At 42.4% G+C, this 26,406-nt stretch overlaps 1 protein-coding gene across 2 annotated transcripts in view; it reads right to left on the reverse strand.

The window, feature by feature from the left end:
• The window catches only part of LOC137429204 (zinc finger CW-type PWWP domain protein 2 homolog), a 71,312-nt gene that overhangs the window by 2,802 nt on the left and 42,104 nt on the right, over window positions 1-26,406 (reverse strand). Inside the window, exons 3-6 of one of the 2 annotated variants that reach the window (XM_078779464.1) lie at window positions 22,024-22,180; window positions 21,719-21,833; window positions 21,326-21,396; window positions 3,691-3,896 (exon numbers count right to left, since the gene is read on the reverse strand). In XM_078779464.1, the coding sequence (XP_078635590.1) occupies window positions 3,732-3,896; window positions 21,326-21,396; window positions 21,719-21,833; window positions 22,024-22,180 (508 nt within the window). In that variant the 3' untranslated portion in view covers window positions 3,691-3,731. Of the gene's footprint in view, window positions 1-3,690; window positions 3,897-21,325; window positions 21,397-21,718; window positions 21,834-22,023; window positions 22,181-26,406 lie in introns of those variants that run through there. The other variant, XM_068119201.2, reaches the window with a different exon arrangement.

Below are 26,406 nucleotides of genomic sequence, written 5' to 3' on the forward strand. Positions count from 1 at the left end.
CCGTTGTTCATTTTCTCCAGATCGGCAGAGACGGATGATGCCACAGACTGCCTGGCACAGGGGTAAGGAACTAATCCTGTACAGAGTGGAGTTGTCTGTAAAGTGGTACAATGGAATGGGATGTCTGAACAACAAGTCTTCTTCTTTCTTTTTTGTTCTTTGGAGCTCTGAATGAAAACCAATAGATGTATGCATGGATACCTCCCTGTATTGAGTTTCAATTAATACCTGAATAGAAAGAAAAATCAATCTTCTTCCAGGAACAAGACCTGCTCCAAACTGACTTCCTGTCCATTGAGCCAGATTTACTTACCTCTGTCTTTCTACACTTTCAGCACATCCCATTATTTTAGAATGCAGCCGTACGGAATCTGCCCAAAGAAACAAGGTAAGAAGTATAGGTCAACAGACAAGAAGCTTTGAGCAGTTTCTCTCCAATGACGTGTGGGTATTTTATTGTATGGCCCAAAAATGTTTTTAGGAAAGTGGTTGCACGCAACATCTCATAGATCGTTTTTTTTTCCAGCAACATTATAACATCTGAGTACCATGCCTGGGACAAACATGGTGAAAGAAGATGGTGAAGCATTATTTATGTCAACGCTGTATTCATGATGGAGTCAACAACAGCATGCCATGAGTATCACCTGGGTGGACACTATGCCCAATAAACATCGGCGATGCCAGAAGGCTAGTCTAATGGTTAAACAATTGACATAGCTACACAATACAAGGACCAAACTAATAGAGGTGCCAACAACAAGACAGTGCAACGCAAAACAGCAAGTAAGGAAAGCAGACAATGCCACCACTTTACTCGTACACCTCCAAAAATCCCCACAATGCCACGCCAGCACGGTGCCTTGTAATACATCGTAGACACGCCGCCCAGCAATGCCACATGCACTCGCTCAGGACTAACGTCTCCTCGCTCACAAACTACGCGACCAGCCTGCCAGCATGCTTTACCTACAAACTGTCTTGGGATCCCAGAAAGGCGAGGGAAGCAACGTGATGCACCCCAGGAAGTATGTGAGCACGGAGGTATGCACAACTACTTGTATATTCATATATTCCAGATCACATCAAATGTGATCCAGGAATGAACGGACTACGGATAACGATGGCATACTAAAGGTCTATCACTCCGTAAGCTGTGGGGACTGACATGTGGCCGGAAATAGATTGCGAACAGAGCTGGAACATAGGCCTGAGGAAGATTGTGGATCACAAATGGAGGCAAAATCTGCTCTTTCCTATTTGTTTCAAAATCGGGAAAGTAGTGCATGGTCCTATTTATTGGTTGGTTGTGCCATTTTTGGAACGACCAATAATCGCAACTTCTGAAACCCAATGTCAAAAAATTGTTTCTTTTTGAGAGATAGAGAGAGGGAGAAAGAGAGAGAGAGTTGGTGATGGACAGCAGCGTATTAAGTATGTTGCTCACCACCACCTCGTGGTCTCTCCCATTTTCATGACTGGACTAGGATTACAACATGTTCCCATTCTGCAATTTTCTCTACTTGTGCTGTGACCCATACATCATTTGTTGTTGCCCCACTGTTTTCCCTCTGTCTCATTTTGTCCATGAATACAGCATCCCAGTCGTCATCCGACTCTTCCATAAGCCTCTGTACCTGTACAATAAAAAAGATGTACATTTCTCGATAATACCCAAACGTCATCAAAACCTTTTGAGTACAGGACATCATCATAGATCAGGGCAAGATTGTAGAATTTCACCGTAACATGAGCGAACAACTGCCTCCTATTTTCAAAACGACAGTAATATCCTCCACATCTACCAGTGAATGCTCCTAAACCGGACAGCCAGCTTAATATATCTCGCGGAAGACAGTATACTTGAGTAATGCAGCACGCCGTGCCTGCAAAGCAGCACGGTGACAATTTATCATTAGGATGGGAATCATACCCAGAATAGTTAGCTCAATAGCGAGTTAAAGGCTATCAAGTCGGCCCGATGCAAATAATAAGCTTTTCAATGAAGTGATCTAAGTCAATTTTATGTCGGGGAATACCTCGTCATGATTTGCTGATGCCTAAAAAATAAGTGTTACGCAAAGATCAATCAAAGTCTTTGCCAGAATGTTAGGAATTAACAGAATATCAAAATGTCAGCGTGTTGTCTACATATTACGATACCTGATGGGGCTCACAGGCCACGTTTTCAGAGTTCCCGCAGCAAGGCATTCCGGTGAGAATGCTGTTGGCTTGTTCCATCAAAATGTCCTCCATGTTGAAATCGAGTTCTTCATCGTGCACCACATGAAGTAAGTAGTCGGTCATATTTGTGCCATAGTTTTGCTTAATGTACAAAAATAAATATCGATACGAGGTTGAGAGTTCCCATACCGTTTTCATGCTCTCCAGCACTCCCGTACTCTCCGTCTTCAGCCTGACGTGCGCTATATTCATCTTCCGCGTGCCAACTGCCTTTTTTGAGCTTCTCATATGGAAGAAGAACCCTGCAGATTGAATCACCTTTTGTTAAACAGTGAGATGTGCTTGGAATAGTTTATTGGACAGAGTGTTGTTGTTCTCCTCCTTTTCCCTTTATAAGGGGTGAGGTAAACTGTCACGAAAGTGGTTGATACAAATTGTGTGTGAAGGTTTTAAGGCTTACCGTCTGTAGTACATACTCAGTTCCTTCCCTCTAAATACGCTTTTCAATCCAATCAGCTTGCCGTAAATATAATTCCACCTACTCTGTCTCTTCTCAACCTGCCAGTACACATCAAGCATTCCATGATTTGAGAATATCAAACTCTCTTTTCTTTTCTTTCTTGCTGACATCCGCACATTCTGCTGTGCATCTCTCCCAAGGACAAGTGAACCGTTAAAGCATCATCTCGATATTACCTGACAATCGGCGATAGATCAGAAGCTTTTCTGACCATTGGAAGCCGAGTTAAATCCAAAGGCTTTGGTTGGTCTCTGCAAAACGCTTATTCTTTTCTGATGTTGGCCCTTGACAGGTCCAGTCCTTGGAAGGTTCTGTTCTGTACCGTCAAGAATGATCTAAGATGAGCCGTCCATATTTCAAAGTCGGCTTTCAAATTTTCAAACCCAGGTGCTGACGGGGCGATGCCTTCCACGGCAAGTTCTTCCCCGCGAAATCTCGGTTCCCAGATGGCAGGGTTAGTTTTTCTAAAAAAAAAAAAATTTGCCCCCTCCATAATGCAGAAGTGAATAGTACATATCCGCTAACACAGCTGTATGGTGGAAGAATGCCTCGCTAGAGCGATGTTAAGCTTCAAGTGGCAATACTTAATTCTAAAATCATTGGAATTTTCTCCCTGGGATGAAGAGGTAAAGCCTGATCCATTCACAGATCCATCTTGTACTCCGCTTAGAGGTTTAGCGTTGAGATTAATCACATGAGATCTCTCAAAACGATTACTGTCTCCCAATCATGGTCTAAAATTTCCACCTTGTTCTACTAATTAGAACCCCGCTCACCTCCACCCCTTCCTTGCACCCTTATCACCTCGAAATATGATATCTACTTACTATGAATAACTTACAAGCAACTACCGCATCTCACTTTTAAATATTCATATCCAATCTCTTCTGTTCAAAATTCCAGTCTTGTCCGTTTAATTAACTAATCACATCCTGGTTTGTACTTGGTATTGTTGTGCAATTAGTACTATGTAAGCTCATTTTTTATTTAATTTTTTTCATTTACATACTATTTGGAGAAAACAGCACTACAATGCAAGCACCTCGGTGTATCCACCGGCCAGGCACACTTCCTGGTACAGCAGCAGCAGTGACAGCCTGCAGCCTAGCAACGGGAGACATATCGGCTCCAGGTTCTTCTGTTTCAACAACATGCGCACTTCTTCCTGGAACCTCTTCTCATCTAAGGAGGACTGGAAGAAGGCGATGAAGAAAATAAAATAAACCCTTGAAGCCAATTGCCAATTCATGTAATGTACTACACCTGTTTAGATTTTTTTTTTAAATTACATGAGGCTGCAATCACTTGTGAGATGAGAATTGCTAGTTTGATTTCCACCTTTATCCATCACATTATCACCTGTGCGTTAGAAAAAATTGTGAAATGTGAACCCATAATGCAATTCGAGCAAAAACGAGACGAGAGACAGGTGTGTTACATGGACGCTGTTTATACGTGCGTATCACAGGATACTGATGTGGTTTTAAACTAAGATAATTTGACGAATTCTCACCAATACCACAGAAAAATCATGACAATGATGGTTAACCGCATTTTTGAAAAGCAAGCATATTCTGTATGAATAACCAAGGCAGCTTAAACACCAGAAACTGTCTGGACCCAGGCAATCTAACATCTGTTTTGATACCTTTTTAACAGTGTTTCAAGCTCGTGGATGAGCTTATACATATATCACGTGTGTGGCGAGGAGATTAGGGGACGGTGTACTTCTACATGAATTACAAGGACAATTAGGATAGACCATGGATACACGATCACAGTATATGGGATTTGAGTCCAGGATTCAAGAATCGTGAGCTAAATGTCCAGATGGGAGCACCAAACACGGCTACATCATACTTATAATTTTGACAAAACGATTAAATTAGAAATCCATCAAAAGACATTCTTGTTAACACCAATTCCTCTGCATTATGCATCATGAAGACTCGAAATCGCGATCAATGAAAGTAGGACCCCTTTGTGCCGCGGCAAACCGGATAAACGTGTGCACAAAGCCGCCCATGCTTTCCATGGCTGTAAAGGTGAGACTTCCTCAAAAGAATGTTGGAACCGTCATTGATCCATAATGTGGAGAGTGCTTCACGATGCTGCCGATTAACTTTAGCATTCCATTTGAACTCTGTTAGGCCTCCTGCACTATTTGGATGATTCTCCTGCAGTGTAGGTACTGCAGAGAACTGACCGATCCCCAGCGTGCACTGCAGCAATGTTTCCAGTTAGCCAAAATGAACTTTGCCTTCAATTTGGCCACTTGGAATGTTTTGGACTCTGCAATCTCTTGAGGATCATATTGCTTGGAATAAAGGGAGATTGACGAGCTTTGTTGCAAACGGCCCAATTTTTGAAAAGCCTTGTGTCACTTAGAGACCAGACTCAGCAGCTTAATTGTTCGAGGGTCTGCTCTAAGTCTGGGCGGTCAGTGGTTCGAACCGTGGCCGAGTCATACCAAAGACGTAAAAAATACTGATATGTGCTGTATCCTTCCTTGCTTGACGCTCGACATCAGAGGTCTCGGTAAAAAAAATTATTACTTTTAGAATATTACTTATGGAGTTCTATATATTTCGAAATAATTGTTTTCTTATGGAGCAAATAATTTTAAGCAAAGTACAGCAAATTCTCAACATAGGGCCAATACCCCTGGCGCTCACCTGGTAGAATAAACAGTACACTGCACTGACTAAGGGTATTTTAAACCAATTTCAATGCTTGCTAGAAGACAGGGCAGCATGTAGAAGCATACTAACATAATCATAAGACTTTAAATAAACAAATAATTTTTTTTAATGACATAGACAAACCTATTTTGGGGGGGCTACACCCCCCCAACCCCCCTTCGGGTACCTTGCCCGACCCCAATTTTTCCAATGCCTTGAACAAACATTGGTACATCACGGATGATGAAGGTGGTGGTGACGTTTCATCAAAATTGTGTGTGTAGGTTCAGAGAAAAAAGCAAATACTTATCCTATTTTGGGGGGCAAGCCCCCTTCCCTCCCCCCCCCCCCCCTAGGACCACCTTACACCCCGATTTTTTAAATGCCAGGAACAAACTTTGGTACAACACAGGTGATTAAGGTTGTGGTCAAGTTTCATCAGAATTGCATATGTAGTTTCTGAGAAGAAAGCAAATACCTATTTTGGGGGGCAACCCCCTCCACCCGTCTCCCCCTCCCCCATAGATCCCCAGTAGTAGGGAAATGGGGGTTCTAAAACATACCCAATTTTACATGTAAGTGAATGGGGAAAATGCGTCGGAACTTATGGGCCACCCACCAAAAACCCAAAAAACATCCGTCTATTTCTCCCTTTCCCATCTAAACCATTAACAAAGGTTAAATCCTCAATATAACCCAAACCCTTTGTTGATTCTAAAACACACCCAATTTTACATTGAAGGGAATGGGAAAAACTATTTCTAAAACACCCCCTTAGCCCTTAAAATTTTCTCCTATTTCTCCTTCTTCCCCTAGCATACCAACGAATATTTATTCACAAGCCACGCCCACTTTTTCCATTGTTCCATTGATCAAACCCTAAAAAATCCATCTATTTCTTCCACTTTCAATAAACCTATTATCAAATCCTCAATAGATCAACTATTACAAACCACACCCACTTTTCGATAAACCATGCCCACTGTTTCCAAAACACCCATATCCCCCAAAAATCCTCCTATTTATCCCACTTCCTCCAAGCCATTTGTTGATTTTAAAACACTCATACCACTCCATTTTCTCTTATATTTTCTTTGATCTCATACAGAGAGGCAATGAATATTTGACTATGTTATATTTTAAAGAATAGCTTAATTTTCTTATGGCACACATCACCATCGAGTATATTGATAAATAATATGTTTGAACTTGGTTCTTGGTTTAAGTATCTTTGTTGGGCAGAGATGAAATGATAAACCTCTCTTATTGCTCTTGTCTGAACACCTCCTGAGCCACAAATCATTTTGAGATTGTAGTAAAAATAATTTCCATTGAACTTTTGATAACCATCAAAGTTTTCTGCCCATTCAAGGATGTATATTTTCTTTACATCCTCTATCTTATTTGTATTTAAATTTATCCACTTATTTGTTTTATCTACTTTTGTTTTAGTTATTTCTTCAACTAGGGCATGCCCGTACTATATCTATATCTAAAATTATATCCCCCCCCCTCTATTTACATGAAATGGTTTGGTCCAAAGCGAACGGCTTGCGAGTGGTGACAATCCCCCCCCTCTATTTACATGCAATGGTTTGGTCCAAAGCGAACGGCTTCCGGAGTTTGGTAAAGAAATCGCCATCGCGTGCACAAACGCGCAGGAAAGCGAATGAAACGCAAATTCGTTTTTATTAGTTGTAAAACATAGTTTAACGCCAACATAGTTTGCAAACGTGAAATAAATGAATACGCTCTCAAATGTGCCATCCGAGGCAGAGTGTGCCCGCCACGTTCGGCACACGCGATCGTTCGCTGCTCTCTGATTGGTTGAATCGTTTTTTGGACATAGCTCGGTAAGTAATTGTCCGATTAATATGAAACCTTGAAAAGGCACATCCTCGGGTCCCCAGCAATATACCTGGCAAGTTAAAAGTATATCGGACCCGTGGTTGTCGAGAAACAGCGGTCACAGACAAACAAACGTACAGACGTACAGACAGACGTACAGAGATTACTGGAATTATAGATAGACTAGGGCATTGCCCGTACGTGGGTGCCCGTTCCGTGGCCAAAAAAAAAAAAAAACGCTACCCGTACGCTCTACCCCGCCCGTACGCCCGTAAACAAAAAAAGCAACGCTCTTCGCTTCCGCCCTTCGCTCTGACTGAATTGGGAGAAATAATGCGCATAAGAAATCGAATTACGTACCGTAATGGCGGTCAGCTCGTAACGCGCTCAGCTCCGCTCGTCTCACATCGGCCACGCCTACGCAACAGAGCGTTCTGTGATTGGCTGCCGGAAGATAAGTCGTCACTGTCCGGAAGTTCGCAAATCGCAGTTAGGATGAATCGTTTTAATTTAATCGCAGTTTGAAAAGAGGGAAAAAAAGAAAAGCCTTGCCTTGCTGCAAACAGCTGCTGCAAACAACAACAACATGGAAGGCTGCACTGTCCGGAAGTTGGCATATCGCAGTTACGATTATTTTAGTGTTAATGGCCAATTATTCAATTAGCGCCAACGTATTTTGGCTGTTTGCAATTTAATCGCAAGGAAAAGTAGAAAGAGAAGAGGGAAAAAAAGAAAAGCCTTGCATTAACGCATTAACGCTTGCATTGCATTAACGGTTCGGCACACGTGATAGCTCGCTGCTCTCTGATTGGTTGAAGCGTTTTTTGGACATAGCTCGGTAGGTACTTGTCCGATTAATTACAAACCTTGAAAAGGCACATCCTCGGGTCCCCAGCAATATACCTGGCAAGTTTCAAGTATATCGGACCCGTGGTTGTCGAGAAACAGCGGTCACAGACAAACACACAGACACACAGACACACAGACACACAGACACACAGACATACACACAGAGATTGCTGGAATTATAGATAGATAATACTTATTTGATATTTTTAACATTCATGATGTTTTCCATTTTTACACCAAGGCTGTGATTTTCTCCACTCTTTGGTGTGGTTATTGCTTGGTTCTATCATTTATATACCAGGAAAAAAAGTGACCCCCCATCCCCTTTTTTTTATTCACACTTGCACTTATCTTTTAAATATCTTAACTCTTATGTTTATCTTAAATCTTATGTATATCTTAACACTTATACTTATCTTAATTTTAACTCCTATACTTATCTTAAGTCTTATGATTATCTTATCACTTATCTTAATACTTATGTCCATAAGTATTATTCATAAATTTATAAAAGGCCTTCTCAAAATCTGTTTTTGCTTCCGTTTTCCTTTTTATATTAAAATCAATATAGGTCTTTAACAAATGACTTTGTTTAAATTCTAAAATTCTATGAATTTTCTTTACTCTCAAACCAGCAGATAAATATTGTCTTAAATTCCTTTGATGTAAAACATAATTCCCTTTATTATACATATAATGTAGTAAGTAGTTTTTCTGTTGGTTTGCCCATAGTAAGAAATGATTGTTGATAACTGCTAAGCCATTTTTTTCTTGTACTTTCTTTATCAGAGGCATAAGGCAGGTCTTTGTGTTTGTTGCGGCATTATTCTGGATATTTTAAATCGACCTCAAAATAATACCCAACTTTAGCTTTATCTAATTCTTTTTGAGAAGATATAATGATGTGTTGTAAAACTTTTTCATAATTCTTTTCTTTTACCCATTTAAGTTTTTCATAAGGTAAAGCTTGAGACATATCCCATCCATACAAATTGTTAGCATCATAATACATAATGTAAGGACTATCTTTATCAGCATCATAGTTAGGAAGATATTTGTTGTTTGCTTTGGCATATCTCTGAAAATACTTGAGATATTCCTCCTCTTTTAGCCTTCTCTATCATCAAAAGCATATCTATATCACCGATTAATTCCGAATCCTGTTTAGTCATTTTTAACATGGCACTCCAAGCCAATCCTGGGGCTGTGTAATAATGAGCGGGGTCTAAATCATAGGAATTTTTATTATAACAGATGGTTCCAAAAGTCTCAAATACATCAGCCAATAAAAGAACATCAGTTTTAAGTTACAAATCGTGATATTCCCCAAGGTTCCTTATATTAAACTTCTTCCAAATATTTTGTGCTCGAATATAATCTTTATCAGTTATATGACTTTTATTTAACTCATTATAGAAATTGTCTTCAGAGGGAAGTTGTGTTTCTTTAAACCTCTCAAATGAATCCATATAATCATAAGGATATATCCCCTTTTGTGATGGGAGTTCAATCTCTGCTTGAATTGAAAAATGTGATTTAAGATTTGGAAAGTTTTTAACATTTGATACCAAGTCACATAATGGACTTGACATAAATTTGAATGCATCAAGAAATCTGATATGAGTTATGGGAGATGTATGAATTGTTTTTGTGAATGAGATGTACAGTCACGTGAAAAAGTAAGTACACCCCATATAAAGTTTTGATTTTTTCAACATATTTCAACATACAGCTATTTGATCTTCATTTCAACAATATTGATAGATAAAGGTGATATAATATAACAAATATCATGAAACATTTACGTCTTGTAGTCCATTGTATAATTTAAATAAACATAAATGCAAATTTCGCATGTGGAAAAAGTAAGTACACCCCTACATTTATCACTACTTCAAATACCTAAAATTAGAATCAGGTGCACCAGCTCAGGTGCAAATGATAAGAACATCGTTAGAGAGGATCTTGGAGGAACCTGTTTTATTTAAACCTCAGTCATTTAGTTTGGTTTGCTCTTTGTTGTTGAAGTGTGCGGCGTCACCATTCCTAGATTAAAAGAGCCCTCTGGGGCCTTCAGAAAGAAGGTTATAGATGCCTATGAGTCTGGGAAGGGATTTTAAAAGATCTCCAAACAATTTGAAATCAATCATTCGACTGTCCGGAAGATCATCTAAAGGTGGAGAAGATTCCAAACAACTGCCAACTTGTTCAGGCCAGGCCGCTCCAGCAAGTTCAGCCCGAAAGCAGACCACAAGATGCTGAAAGAAGTCTCGAAGAACCCCAGAATGTCATCAGGGCACCTACAGGTAGCTCTTGCCACTGTGGATGTCAAAGTGCACGAGTCTACCATTAGAAAGAGGCTGCACAAATTTTATCTACATGGGAGGTGTGCCAGGAGGAAACCTTTGCTGTCCAGAAATAACATCAGGACAAGACTAAAGTCTGCCAATGAACACCTAGGCAAAGACCAGCACTTCTGGAACAATGTGCTCTGGACAGATGAGTCAAAGGTAGAGCTATTTGGCCACAGTACCAGAAGACATGTTTGGCAAAAACCAAAGACAGCATTTGACCACAATAACCTGATACCAACTGCAAAGCATGGTGGTGGAAATATTATGGTTTGGGGCAGCTTTGCTGCATCAGGGCCTGGGCAGCTCACCATCATAGAATCCACTATGAATTATTCATTGTACCAGAGGGTGCTTGAGGATAATGTGAGGCCGTCTGTCGGAGTGTTGAAGCTAAACCGAAGGTGGACCTTGCCACATGACAATGACCCTAAACATACCAGTAAATCCACCTAGGAATGGCTGAAAAGAAAGAAATGGAGGGTTCTGGAATGGCCAAGTCAAAGCCTGGATCTAAATCCCATCGAGATGTTGTGGGTGGGGGGGGGGGGGGGGGGGGGTTTGAAACGAGCTGTGCATGCAAGAAACCCCTCAAACATCGCACAGCTGAAAGAATTCTGCATGGAGGAGTGGGCAAGAATTTCTCCCAGTCGATGTCAGAGATTGGTAGACAGTTATAAGAAACGCCTACTTGAGGTTGTTTCTGCCAAAGGGGGCAATACCACCTATTAAAGCCAAGGGTGTACTTACTTTTTCCACATGCAAAATTTGCATTTATGTTTATTTAAATTATACAATGGACTACAAAATGTAAATGTTTCATTATATTTGTTGCATTATATCACCTTTATCTATCAATATTGTTGAACTGAAGATCAAATAGCTGTATGTTGAAATATGTTGAAAAAGTCAAAACTTTACATGGGGTGTACTTACGTTTTCACGTGACTGTATTTCTGGTTTGTGTTAGGAATGGCTGAAATGTCTACACTGGTTTTACCCAATTATTTTATAAATAGATGTGTATCATAGTGAGCGTTGTTGTGAAGAAAGACTGGAATGAAAGAGGGAAGTTCAAAATTGAGATGACAACTTTGATGAGCCGGACCTCCATATTTACTAGTGAGATGAAAATGGTCTCTTACCTTTGGACCTTCACTAATTTCCTCGTCACAAATATGACAGATATTATATTTCCTAAATTTCCTTTTCTCTTCTTTTGTGAAGCATGTTGGTTTATAGGTTTTTCCCATTATCTCGGTTATTCGAACATAGTCTTTCTCAAGTCGTTTTACAAACTCACAAGAGGCATCCTCTCCTCCATAAAGTTCTAACTTGTTGTATTCATCACTAACAGATGATTTGATCTATCTATAATTCCACTAATCTCTGTCTGTGTGTGTGTGTGTGTGTATGCGACCGCTGTTTCTCGACAACTACCGGTCCGATATACTTGAAACTTGCCATGTATATTGCTGGGGACCCGAGGATGTGCCTTTTCAAGGTTTCATATTAATCGGACAAGTAGTTACCGAGCTATGTCCAAAAAACGATTCAACCAATCAGAGAGCAGCGAGCTATCACGTGTGCCGAACGTGCCGAACAGACTCTGCCTCGGACGGCACATTTGAGAGCGTATTCATTTATTTCACGTTGGCAAACTATGTTGGCGTTAAACTATGTTTTAAAACTAATTAAAACTACTTTGCGATTCATCGTAACTGCGATTCGTAACTGCCGTTCGCTTTGGCTTTGCGAATGGACCAAACCATTTCATGTAAATAGAGGGGGGGGATTGTCACCGTACTCGCAAGCCGTTCGCTTTGGACCAAACCATTTCATGTAAATAGAGGGGGGGGATATAATTTTAGATATAGATATAGTACGGGCATGCCCTAGTATAACAGAAACCACAAGGAGTATGTTTTTGATACTTATTTGTGTATGATTGATCTGGATTTGGAGAAGCAGTATCTATCTTTTCAAGGATACTTTCAAAATCAGCGTATATCACATGGATGTTTTATAGATTTGTTGAAATCTTTGAATGAAATGTTTGAACCTACTTTTGGTATATTAATTACGGTTGATTTATGATTACTACAATATTTTGAATGTTGGTTTAATCTTCTTTCATATGAAAGAAGTTCAAACATCGCTTACAGAGATGTTTTACATTTTCTATTGACTACTTGTGAAGTGGCTAATCTTGATAAATTTTTGATGTAAGCATAATGTGAATTTTCTCCTGAACTATAACACAGAAGGTCAATGTGCGTTTCATCATTTTTATAGTTATTTGAAATTTTTAATATATGAAATTTGTTTGTATCCGTGAATCCATATACATTAACAGATAGATTATTATTTTTCTCAAATTTTGTAATATCTGTCAATGACTGAAAAGTTCAAATCTTTAACATTAAGTTCATTAATATACAACAACAACAACATGCATTTTAAGGCCATTTTCCCTGCTAGAGCGGGGGTTAGCCTTGCGGTCTGCGGAGAGGAGTCGGTAGAAGACAGAAAGTCCACCAACCTGCCTGCGGTGAGTGAGTGAACGGCCCTCAGAGTTAGCTTCATCGCAGGAGATTCCAATTATTCTGAAAGCTTTGGTTTCAACAGCGTGAAGCCGAACTAGGTGTGAGGCAGGAGCACCAGCCCAGAAGGGAGAGCAGTATTCCATTGAGCTGCGAATGAAAGCCTTGTCTGTGGTGAGCAGCTAAGGTGTGCCAAGGAAGGACTTTGCACAATGGAGGATGCCCCATGGGCGACTGGCTTTAGAATCCAGCTTGGAAATGTGGTTTTCCTAAGAAGGATCATGGCAGATAGTGAGACCCAAAAGTTTGAGTGACAGAACTTCTTGGAGAGGATTGTTGAGAAAGTAGATGTGAATCCAGTTGGTCTTTGCAGAGAGACATAGTGAGAGTGTGAGATTTGTCAGGATTGAAAGACATGTTCCACTTGTTTGACCAGTCTGTGATTTTGTCCAGGTCTGCAGAGTGAGGAGGCTGCAGACTGCCGATCTGAGGGATGAGGTATGGAGCGGCAGAGAGTGAGGTCATCAGCAAAGAGAAAGAAACGATTTTCCAGGGAGTCGGTGAGAACCTTGATGAAGACCAGAAAAAGCACAGGGCCCAGAACACTACCTTGGGGAACTCCAGCATGAACAGGGAAGGGAGATGAGAGAAACCCATTCAGGGCCAAACGATGACTACGACCAAGAGAAGAAGTCCGCAAGCCATGCGTAGAGATTTCCATGGATACCATAGGAGGAGAGTTTGGTGAGCAGAGCGGGGTGCCAGACCATATCGAAGGCACGTGATATGTCAAGGAAGACAGCTCTGATTTCCTGTTTGGCATTGACGACTTCCATCCATTGTTGAGACAGCAGAAGCAGCAGGTCCAGAGTAAAGTGACCGGGTTTGAAACCAAATTGATGATCAGAGATCAAGCCATTGGAGAAGAGGAAGGATTTGATATCCGAAGCAATGATGGATTCCATGACTTTGCTGATAATTGGGAGCAGGCTGATTGGTCTATAGTTATGAGGATCTGTTTTTGCACCTTTTTGTGTAAAGCGGTAATGTTGGCTGATTTCCAAGCTGATGGCAGATGACCTTGAGCAAAAGAGAGGGCAAAGAGAACAGAGAGAGGGTGTGAAAGAGCGGCAGAGCAGGATTTTAGGACCCGTGGGCTGATGCCGTCTGGTCAGGTTGCAGAATCAGAGTCGAGGTTTGAGAGAAACTTCACCTTGTCAGGAGAGAAGGACACAGCATCCTGGAGCAGCTGGGTACAACTGTGTAAGGTGGGTACAGAGAGAGACAGGTTTGGGACACAAGATTTTGAGGCAAACACAGAGTTGAGGCATTCAGCTTTTTCACGTACAGAGTCAGCTTTGTAGCCATTTGAAGTAAGGGAGGGGATGGAGGGGGAACAAACACCAGAAACAGATTTGAACAGTCACCAACAGGAACAGGATTTGGAAGAGGGAGACAGGTTTGAGAGGTCAGTCTTGAGAATAGAGAGATATTGTTTCCTGGCTCTCCTGAGGGTGGACACACACTTGTTCCGGGCTTTGTGAAAGGAAATGAGATTGCCTTCCCTTGGATTTGCCTTCCAGGAGGCGAGGCATGTTGTTTCAGGGCAACTGCCTCACCACAAGATTCCGTGTACCATGGACGGGAGGAAGGGTATGACAACTGAAGACAAGATGGGATAAATCTGTGCATGAGAGAGAGCAATTTACTTTGGAAGAATTCCCAGGATGAGTTGATGTCATAGGCAGTAGAGATGGGAGACCAGTCCAGATGATTGATGGCTGCTTGAAGACCGTGCCAGTTGGCCTGAGTGAAATGCCAGACTCGTCGACGCTGATGAGGCTCTCTGAGAATGGTCAGAGAGATGTCCACTTTAACAAGCACATGATCAGATGAGCCGATTGGAGCAGAAGAAGAGCAGCAGACATTTTCAGGGAAGTTAGTCATAACCAAGTCCAGAAGTCAAGATGCTCCGTTGACTGAGATCCAGGTCGGGAAATTGACAGATTGTGTCAGTCCCAGTGAGTCGCAGAAGTCCTTTGCTGAGGAGCCATGGCTGGTGAGAGAGGTACCCACACCCAGCCAACTGGCATGGTGACAATTGAAATCACCACATATGAGGAAGAGAGAGTTGGGATGGGTCGATAGAAGTTGGTCCATATTATCAGACAGCGAGACGTAGATGGAGTCATCACTGTTTGGTGTACGGTACAACACACATATGAACAAAAGGTGGGAGCGAAGGGGAAGCCGTAGCCAAAGGTATTCCTGGGGGTGAGGTGGAGAGAGGGCAGTGCAGGGCGAGTGAGGAAGAGGTTTTTTTATGAAGATAGCAACCCCACCTCCAGGACGACGCTCAGGTCTATCATACCGGAGGAGGGAGTAACCTGGGAGAAAATACCAAGGAATCAGAGACATCATGAAGGAGGAAAGTTTCTGTTAAGCAGATCACGTCTGGTTTGTCAGAAGCAACCTGCATGGAGAGATCAGTCCAGTTTGAGCGAAGGCCCCGGATGTTTGAGGTCCATACCGTTAATGAAGAGGAAGGGGGAGCATCGGATACAGAACGGGGGGGGGGGGGGGGAGAGGGGTAGGGTAAGATGTGGAAGAGGAGGAAGGGAGAGCTGTTGAAGGTGTGTCAGAGATTTCAGAATAGCTTGGAGAAAGGGAAGAATGGGGTGGACAAAAGGTTTGATGGTGATTGGGTGAGGCACAGTGAGGTGTTTTTTGAGGAGGAAGAGCGAGGCAGAAGGTTGGGGGAGATGAAGGTGAAAGTTGGAAGGGGGAAGAAGTGGGGAGGACGCTTTGAGGAGGAGGGGTGAGAGGGGAGTCTAGGAGGGGAGGAGCGAGGGAGAGTCTCGGAGGGGAGGGGTGTGGGGGTAGTTTAGGAGGGAAGGGGCAAGGGGGGAGATTTGAAAGGGATGGGTGATGAGGAAGATTTGGAGGGGAGGGGCAAGGGGGAAGATTTGAAAGAGATGGGTGATGGGGAAGATTTGGAGGGGAGGGGCAAGGGGGTAGATTTGGAGGGGAGGGGTGATGGGGAAGATTTGGAGGGGAGGGGAAATGGGGAAGATTTGAAAGGGATGGGTGATGGGGAAGATTTGGAGGGGAGGGGCAAGGGGGAAGATTTGAAAGAGATGGGTGATGGGGAAGATTTGGAGGGGAGGGGCAAGGGGGTAGATTTGGAGGGGAGGGGTGATGGGGACGTTTTGGAGGGGAGGGGTGATGGGGAAGATTTGGAGGGGAGGGGTGATGGGGAAGATTTGGAGGGGAGGGGCAAGGGGGTAGATTTGGAGGGGAGGGGTGATGGGGACGTTTTGGAGGGGAGGGGTGATGGGGAAGATTTGGAGGGGAGGGGTGAGATTGGATTTTAGAAAGTGTACGATTAATGGGAAACGAACATTTATTGCAAAATGAGTTTCTTGTGACCTTCGAGTCAAAAATACGTTTGACGATGCTGAAGGAGGGGTGGAGTGCAGGAGAGTTTCGGGAATGTAGAAAAGAGGAACTGTAAGAGATGGAATTTTTTTTTGGCATGAATAGATTTGGTGAGCAAGTCAAAAGCATCCTTTTATAGAAGAAGAAGAAAAAGGTGTTATAATATACGACAGAATACAGTTCTTCAGGGGAAAGTTCAAACATTTTTAAATTGAGCAGTGAAAACTATCTGGGGAAATGGAAAATGGAAATGGGGGTGAAACACGTGATCGAAGAACGAACGAACAAATAAGAACAACGAATAAACGAATAAGAACAACGAATAAGAACAGAGAAGGAAATGTTTTTGTTTTTTTTGCGTTGAGATTTTAAACAATGAAGTATGGGGTGAAAGACTGGGACAAAAACAGAGAACGAAAGTAATTGCAGCACAATCGACGGACCGCTGAGAGAAAAACAAAGCCTCAAGGTCGGACACGGAAGCCTACTAGGCCTCAAAATACGCGACACGAATTAACCGACGATTTTGTATACATGTAAGAAAAATTAACACCGAGAATCTTACTAAAGACACACTATAGGTACACACACCGAAAGATAGATACAGTTTCGACAAAAACACAATAGTGAAAAATTACTTAACTTCGAAAGCGTGAGCACATGGACAGCTTCGAAAAGACGTGACCAAATATTTAAACCAAGAACCAAGTTCAAACACACAATTTATCAATATACTTGATGGTGATGAGTGCGATAAGACAATTAAGCTATTCCCTAAAATAAATCATAGTCAAATATTAATTGGCTCTCTATGTGAGATCAAAGAAAATATGAGAAAATAGAGTGGTGAGCGTTTTAAAATCAACAAATGTTTTTTTTTTAATGCCATGAACAAACTTTGGTACATCACGGGTGGTGAAGGTTGTGGTGAAGTTTCATCGAAATAGTGTATGCAGTTTCAGAGAAGAAAGTAAATATGTATTTTGGGGGGGTAAAACCTGGACCCACTTTGACACCCCACATACTCCCTAAGAGGCAGATTTTTTTAATGCCATGAACAAACTTTGGTACATCACGGGTGATGAAGGCTGTGGTAAAGTTTCAAATTGTGCCAAATTTGGTCGCAATCCCATCAGCGGTTTCGGAGAAGCAGTTTCAAGTGTTTACGGACTGACGGATGGACAGACGGACAGACGGACTGATGGACGGACGGACGACGCGCCATCGCATAAGCTCCCCTGAACTTCGTTCCAGGTGAGCTAACAAGGCAGAAAAAAAGACACAAAACAAGGTTTGCAGCTGATCCCGCCTTGTACAAAGTAAGGCCTCCACGGTGATCCAGGTGTTTGGGGTGCTGATCACACGAGTGCACGTTGCCTTAAAGAGCGAATTGTGGAAAGGATTACGTCAGAGATGGGCACACATCATTTAGTATGCAGCATGTGCCTTGTGCCTACTGTTTGCATCATTGTGGGGAGCACAGCTGTGCCGCTGATGCAGTGCCCCTTATAGGTTAGAGCAGGAATTTGTAATTACTCCCGCCAGGGAGTAATGCATTCACTCGTGTCCGTGTGTGTGTGTGTGTTCGTGTGTTTGTGAACAAGATATCTGGAAAAGTTTTGAACGGATTTGGATGAAAGTTGGTGGGATGATTGCCCTTGGGATAAGGAAGAATTGATTAGTTTTTGGTGAAGCTCAGGATATTATTCCCGATCCAGGAATTTTTTGAAGGATTTTTTTACCATTGGAAGATAGGGCTCATTTTTTTTTTCACATTATCTTCTATATATTCTATATTTAACATTGTGATATGAAAATAGTTTTCATATTTGTTGTAAATGTAGTTTAAACTCGTGGTTATGCGTTAGAGCGGTGTATTTTTTTAGCAGCGTCGTCTTCAATGTTCATTTTTTTTCCTTCTAATGAAGACATATTCTGTCATTTTAAAACCACCAAAGTGTGTATTAGGTTTGCCCATTTAATAAAATGTATCCTTTGATACGTATAATGCTTTAAAACTGTTTTTTTTTTGTTTTGTTTTTACCTCAGAAGAGATATCAACATTTAGCTCAGCGAATGTCATTCGCGGTGTCAGTATTTGATGAACTTATAAAAACTTAGTTCCAGATTTGTCAATGGCTGAGGTATATTAACAAACAAATAAAACGGATTTGGCAAAATTCCAACTTTTTTTTAAAAGATCGCATATTCACCCAGGGTTTTGATAGGCTGAAGAAGAAGAAACCTCACATGGGCTTCCCAGACCAAATAAATAATTCTGGTTCTGGCTCTGCGATGTTCAGGTTTATTACTCCCGCCAGGGAGTAATGCATTCGATCGTGTCCGTCCGTGTGTGTGTGTGTGTTCGTATGTTCGTGTGTTTGTGAACAAGATATCTGGAAAAGTTCTGAACGGATTTGGATGAAAGTTGGTGGGATGATTGCCCTTGGGATAAGGAAGAATTGATTAGTTTTTGGTGAAGCTCAGGATGTTATTCCCGATCCAGGAATTTTTTGAAGGATTTTTTTACCATTGGAAGATAGGGCTCATTTTTTTTTTCACATTATCTTCTATATATTCTATATTTAACATTGTGATATGAAAATAGTTTTCATATTTGTTGTAAATGTAGTTTAAACTCGTGGTTATGCGTTAGAGCGGTGTATTTTTTTTAGCAGCGTCGTCTTCAATGTTCATTTTTTTTTCTTCTAATGAAGACATATTCTGTCATTTTAAAACCACCAAAGTGTGTATTAGGTTTGCCCATTTAATAAAATGTATCCTTTGATACGTATAATGCTTTAAAACTGTTTTTTTTTTGTTTTGTTTTTACCTCAGAAGAGATATCAACATTTAGCTCAGCGAATGTCATTCGCGGTGTCAGTATTTGATGAACTTATAAAAACTTAGTTCCAGATTTGTCAATGGCTGAGGTATATTAACAAACAAATAAAACGGATTTGGCAAAATTCCAACTTTTTTTTAAAAGATCGCATATTCACCCAGGGTTTTGATAGGCTGAAGAAGAAGAAACCTCACATGGGCTTCCCAGACCAAATAAACAAGTGAATCCTCTTGGATTGCGCTGAGGTTCGGGCATGGAATTTCTAGGAGGAAGTATAATTTGTATGCAATGAAAGTACATGTAATATGGGATCGAGTAAGCTTCACCAGTGCGCGTGCGCGAATTTACGTCACGTCGGCAGCGAGAAGGCGTTCCCCAACACGAACCAATCAGGAACTGCCACGCCCACTTATATGATCTCAGAATTCCTGTGACAGGAATTAGCGTTACACTGGCTGGAAGTCATTCGCTAGAGGCGCTTCCTCAGCGCCAATCACCAGTGCGCGTGCGCGAATTTACGTCACGTCGGCAGCGAGAAGGCGTTCCCCAACACGAACCAATCAGGAACTGCCACGCCCACTTATATGATCTCAGAATTCCTGTGACAGGAATTAGCGTTACACTGGCTGGAAGTCAATCGCTAGAGGCGCTTCCTCAGCGCCAATAATTCTGGTTCTGGCTCTGCGATGTTCAGGTTTATTACTCCCGCCAGGGAGTAATGCATTCGATCGTGTCCGTCCGTGTGTGTGTGTGTGTTCGTATGTTCGTGTGTTTGTGAACAAGATATCTGGAAAAGTTCTGAACGGATTTGGATGAAAGTTGGTGGGATGATTGCCCTTGGGATAAGGAAGAATTGATTAGTTTTTGGTGAAGCTCAGGATATTATTCCGGACCCACGAATATTTTTTGGAAATTTTTTTGGGAAGATTTTTTCTGTTTTACTGCATTAAAGCTTTTATTCTTATTCTTCAATGATGTTTTTCTCCTCTAATTCCGAGATATATCTATCTATAATTCCAGTAATCTCTGTCTGTACGTTTGTCTGTGACCGCTGTTTCTCGACAACCACGGGTCCGATATACTTTTAACTTGCCAGGTATATTGCTGGGGACCCGAGGATGTGCCTTTTCAAGGTTTCATATTAATCGGACAATTACTTACCGAGCTATGTCCAAAAAACGATTCAACCAATCAGAGAGCAGCGAACGATCGCGTGTGCCGAACGTGGAGGACACACTCTGCCTCGGATGGCACATTTGAGAGCGTATTCATTTATTTCACGTTTGCAAACTATGTTGGCGTTAAACTACGTTTTAAAACTAATAAAAACGAATTTGCGATTCATTCGCTTTCCTGCGCGTTTGTGCACGCGATGGCGATTTCTTTACCAAACTCCGGAAGCCGTTCGCTTTGGACCAAACCATTGCATGTAAATAGAGGGGGGGGTTCTGTGGTCGTTGCGAATGGACCAAACCATTCATGTAAATAGAGGGGGGGGATTGTCACTGTACTCGCAAGCCGTTCGCCGTTCGCTTTGGCGTTGCGAATGGACCAAACCATTTCATGTAAATAGAGGGGGGGGATATAATTTTAGATAGATATATAGTACGGGCATATATATAGTACGGGCATGCCCTAGTCAAAATAAATTCTCTGACAGTTAGGGCTTACTTTATTTTTCATTTATTGTTTTGGGGAGAGGGGATGTTAAACAAAACGTATTAGTCCAACTAAACCCACGGCGGGAGTATGCGCTCTACTGAGTGGCGTTCTAGTTTGTTCCTGGTGTCAGCGATAGCTAACCTACTCTTCTTCACAATGAATACCATGGGATCTTCAACATCCACCAACTAATGCTGGCAGACAAGATGCCCAGCATAATGTCCATCCGGGCAACAGTACACACATTTATGAATTCCTTTGTCTGTGAGGCACCGGGATAATAACACTTTATAGCTGGGTCGGGATTCAAACCCAGGCCAAGCAGCTCAGAGGTGACTGTGCCTACCTCCAGACCATCCTGCCTGCCCAACATTGACATCACAGACACACAAAAGCAACCTTACCACTCGGAGCCGCTGTTTCTTGCTTTTTCCGTTTTTCTTCTCAGACAAACCAGTGTCACTGTGCAGTACATCTGTAATGATCCCGTCAGACCCACAGTTCACCATGACCAATTGCTGTGACCATCAGACGCACTTAACCTAACTAACCTCAACTGTGAAGAAAACATTGTGTGTTGCCTTGCGATCTGTAACAGTAATTACCAAAACATCAATTACCAATCGTTAACCTCACACCGATGACTAAAAGGAGTTTTAAATCCAACTGGCACGCTTCTTTTTTCTTTTTTTAACAAAAGGAATAAGTCGCCGTCATCTCGATAAACAACTGCAGTGAACATCAATCGAGCGTATTTCATAGCGACTGATGTAACCGATGAACCGACCAAGTGATACCTGTGTCTGTGCAACACTTTAGTCTTTCCTCCAAAGACATGGATCTTAATCTGTTTGCTTCTTTCATTGCACATTTCCACCAACGAGCAAATTTGTCTGCACTTTTCAGCTGCATCTTGGGGGGGGGAGAGAGAGAGAGAGAGAGAGAGAGAGAGAGAGGAAGGGGGAGTGGAAGAAGGAAAGAGATGCGAAAGAGAAATATTAAATAAGATCAATCAAAAGAGGTTTGCTATAGATGTCAAAGCACCACTATAACAAAACATCAATCAATGAGAGCACTGTTTTCTCTACAAATGAAAACGTACCACCATTTTGCCAAAAGGCTCAACGTTCTGTATTTCTATCCAGCTCACTGTACGAGGGTGTCCTAAAAACGTCACGTGGTAACTTTCCACAACACCACGTTCGTTCTTGGACAAGTACACACCGCTTGCCGTGTCGGCCGAAATAATTGCTGGCCACCTGCAAAGGCAATCATTTATGATTCATATGATTCATACAAAACAGATGAATTATATATGAAATGCATTCTGATTTGAAAGTGATTTCAGTAAAGGTCACCAGGACCGATTATGCACGTGACACGGTGTAGTTTGTGGAATCTTTGCTCCGGAAACAGCACGACGCTTTGTTCTTGCCGACAAGCGTCAAGCCGGCGTTAAACCAATGGAGTCCTAGAATCCATTGGATAAAAAAGGAATTTGTGCAGTAAGTGTTTTTATTGCAATTGGGACCCATGTAGCACCACATTTGGACAAGCAGATTCATGTAACTTTTTCTAGGTGTGGTGACAGCAAAGAGAGGCCGAAAGAAGAACACCTCCATTGGTCATCCTGATCATTTGGTCAAACTGACCACACAAATGCACACTACCTTGACCGTAATAAATCATAGGATGAGCTTGGCCTGGGCACCTCAAAAACGAGTGAATTTTTGTCTCTGCCCTTGCACGCCAGCCTAAAGTGGGTGCAGCCGTTTGTGAGATTTGTAACCATTTGTGGACTTTCATCCTGCAAATGCACTTGCATACTAGAAAGGCACTCGGTGGAGCGCATACCTCCGCCAGGCTCAACAGTTTACGTTTTGTATCCCACTGATAGGCCAGATGTGGATTCGGACCTGAACCATATTTAATCAGCTTGTTCTTGTCGTCTAACCAAGTCATCCACCTAGTTTTGTCATAATCCGTCCACAACTTTTTGAAATATCATATTTTATATATATATATATATACAGTAATCCCTCACTATATCGCGCTTCACTTTTCGCGGCTTCGGTACATCGCGGGTTTTTCTCGCTAGTATATGTAAAATTATATATCGGATTTTTCATTATATCGCGGGATTCTGCGGTCTATAGGTATTTTTATTTTTTTAGATTTTAATTATGTTTGCGGTAAAATAAGCATTTTCTAGCCTAAAAAATGAATAATAATATTTAAAAAAATATAACACATTAATTAAAACCTATATTAAAAGAATATTACAGTAAATCGAAATAAAATACGCATTATAAATGAGTAGACAAAGAATCGCGCGTATGGAAAACCAAGCTTGGGTTGCTTGCGCTCGTTTGCCCAGATGATTTCGTACGCGGCACACTATTGGCAGATGGATGAGACGCGACCAATCAGAGCACGCTGTTCAGTATCCTGTGGTGTTGTGATTTTGTGCATTTTGTGTAAAATTGTGAAGTTGTTTCAAGCCCTACGATGACGGGTAAACGTTCTGCGTCTTTTAAGGGTTCTGGCACTGAACCTAAGCGCCAGAGGAAGATGCTTAATATCGTAGAGAAGGTGAAACTCCTCGACATGTTAAAGGAAGGGAGAAGCTTTGCGGCTCTAGGCCGCCATTACGGGCTCAATGAATCTACGGTCCGGTACATTAAGAAGGACAAAAATAATATAAGGGCGACGGCAGCAGTGTCCTTTAACCAGACAGCGAAAAGGGTGCTAACTTCAAGCAATAAGGCCATTGTAAGGATGGAGTCTGCATTGGCCCTTTGGATCAGTGACTGCAGGAAGAAGAATATCCCACTGGATACCAACGTTATCCGTGAGAAGGCCAGGCAGCTTTACGCCAAGTTTGCTGAAGGCGCTGGCGACGACGACCCCGAATCCGAACCATCGACCGCATCTCCCACCAAACCAACCAAATTCGATGCCAGCAAGGGTTGGTTTGAAAAATTTCAAAAACGATTTAAGCTAAAGAGCGTGGTCCTGCATGGAGAAGCTGATAAAGCTGCCGCCGAGGGGTACGTGAATGAGACGTTCAGGACGATCATCGAGGAAGGGGGTTATAAGCCTGAACAAGTTTTTAATATGGATGAGACAGCCTTATTTTTGAAACGGATGCCGTCTCGCACTTTCATCATGATCGAGGAAGCCAGAGCCCCTGGATTTAAGGCCCACAAAGATCGGGTGACTTTAGTAATGTGTGGGAATGCTGCGGGCTTTATGATAAAGCCTGGTCTTATTTATAAGTCCAAAAACCCAAGGGTCCTCAAAAACAAAAATAAGAACCTGCTGCCAGTGTATTGGATGCACAACCAGAAGTCCTGGATTACGAAACTCCTCACATCGGATTGGTTCCACCAGTGCTTCATTCCCGAGGTCAAGCTTTATCTCGCAGAAAAAGGACTCGAGTTCAAAGTGCTGTTGCTCATGGATAATGCAGGAGGTCACGCGCTCGACCTGTCGTATGATGGCGTACAAATAGAGTTCTTACCGCCAAACACCACATCGCTGATACAGCCCATGGATCAAGGCGTCATTCGCGCATTTAAGGCACTTTATACGCGAAACACCCTGCAGCACCTGGTCGAGGCTATGGACTCGGACGAAAACTTCTCGCTGAAGGCGTACTGGCGTGAGTACACCATTGCAACGTGTCTGCAAAATATTCAGATGGCCATAAAGGAGATGAAGACAGAAACTTTGAATGCGTGCTGGAAAAAATTGTGGCCAGAAGTAGTCCACGATTACGTGTACAAGGGTTTCTCTCCTGACGAAGTCCACCACTCTGCAGTAGATAAGGCAGTGAAGCTGGCAAAATTACTAGGAGGAGATGGCTTCAACGATATGACTCCCGATGACGTTGAGGAGCTGCTCGAGACCCACTCAGATCCGTTAACGGACGAAGACCTGGCGGAGATGACGAAGTCAGCAAGTGGGGAAGAAGAAGAGGAAGAAGAGGGTTCAGGGGATGAAGAAGAAGAAGAAGGCCTATCACTGGAATGCCTCGCAACCTTAGTGAGAATGGCAAAATAACTTAAGGAAAGGGCTGAAGAATGGGACCCCCAGATGATTCGTTCGTTGAATTTCAGAAATGTAATCGACGGAGGCATTGAAGTCTATAAAAACCTCCTCGCCCAGAAGAAAAGGCAGCGCCAGCAACTGCCCATCACTATGTTCCTCACCCGAAAAAAGAAAGAAGACACGCCTACGTCTTCAGCACGAAAAGAAGTTCCGGATGACGACGAAGATACTGCACCACCTGACGAGGCGCCTGCTGAAGTGGCGCCTTCAGAAGAGCTGTAATGCTCTTCTTTGCTGTGCAGTACAGTAAAAACTATTATTGATATACTTACCCAGTATTTATTACAGTATTTTCAAATATACTGTACAGCTATATATACACGTACAAATATTTTTCTAATACGTAAGGATGGGTCTCAAAAGTGTGTTTAAGAGTGTAGAAAGGGTTTATAAGAGCGTGGGAAAGGTTTATAAGAGTATGGGGAGGGTTTTTAAAGGCTTAAAATATATAAAAATAATAAAATTAATATATGGTTTCTACTTCGCGAATTTTCACCTATCGCGGGGGGTTCTGGAACATAACCCCCGCGATAAACGAGGGATGACTGTATATATATATATATATATATATTGTTGCGGATATGAGGACTGTATATTTTTTTGATTGTGTGAATTATTATTATTGTTTATTCTGCGCCTCCTGCCTCCGGAGCTGTGTAAAGGTCAAAGGGCATCCCATAATTAGTCCACAAGCATACACGTCAGCCAATAATAGAATACCCCTGTTCGATAGTTATATCTTATTCTGTGTTTTAGGGTAAGGCTGTGTCTCCCATTAATTGAAGTACTCCATTGCACCAGTGAAAGAGATAGATTCCCTTCATTCCCATTCCCAAAACCTCCATTCCCCCTTTTCGTCGTTTAGCAATTACCTCCCCTCCAATAACCGCCATTGACCACGAGGCAGGGTCGGAGAAGAAAGGCGTGTCTCCACCTCGTCATAGAGGGGAGGAGTGAGCCAGCCCCACTCGACCAACCATGAGCCAGGGGTTTGGCTAGAGAGGGCGGAGGAAGAGCGATCGGGGAGGTTCGCAAAGGTTGAGGGGCGGGGCCTATATAACCCACAGCGCGACGCTCCCCAAGCAGTCGAGCTTTGAAGAAGAAAGAGAGGCGCTGAGAGGAGGGAATGAGCAGGCGTGACCGCAGCTAAAATCCGCAGCGCGACGCTCCCAAAAGAGAAGCTGAGACAAGCTTTGAGAGAGGAGCTTTGACGACAGAGAGACGAGAAGAAGTCCAGGGTTGAACTGCAGCTCGAGCCACCGAAACTGCACTCACTGCAGCTCGAGCCACCGAAACTGCACTTGCTGCAGCTCGAGCCACTGAAACTGAATTTGCTGCAGCTGGAGCCGCCGAAACTGCAGCCACAGCAGCG

This window comes from Myxine glutinosa, chromosome 6 (genome assembly GCF_964187855.1).
Source record: "Myxine glutinosa chromosome 6, kmMyxGlut1.1, whole genome shotgun sequence".
In the NCBI taxonomy this organism is placed as follows: domain Eukaryota; kingdom Metazoa; phylum Chordata; class Myxini; order Myxiniformes; family Myxinidae; genus Myxine; species Myxine glutinosa.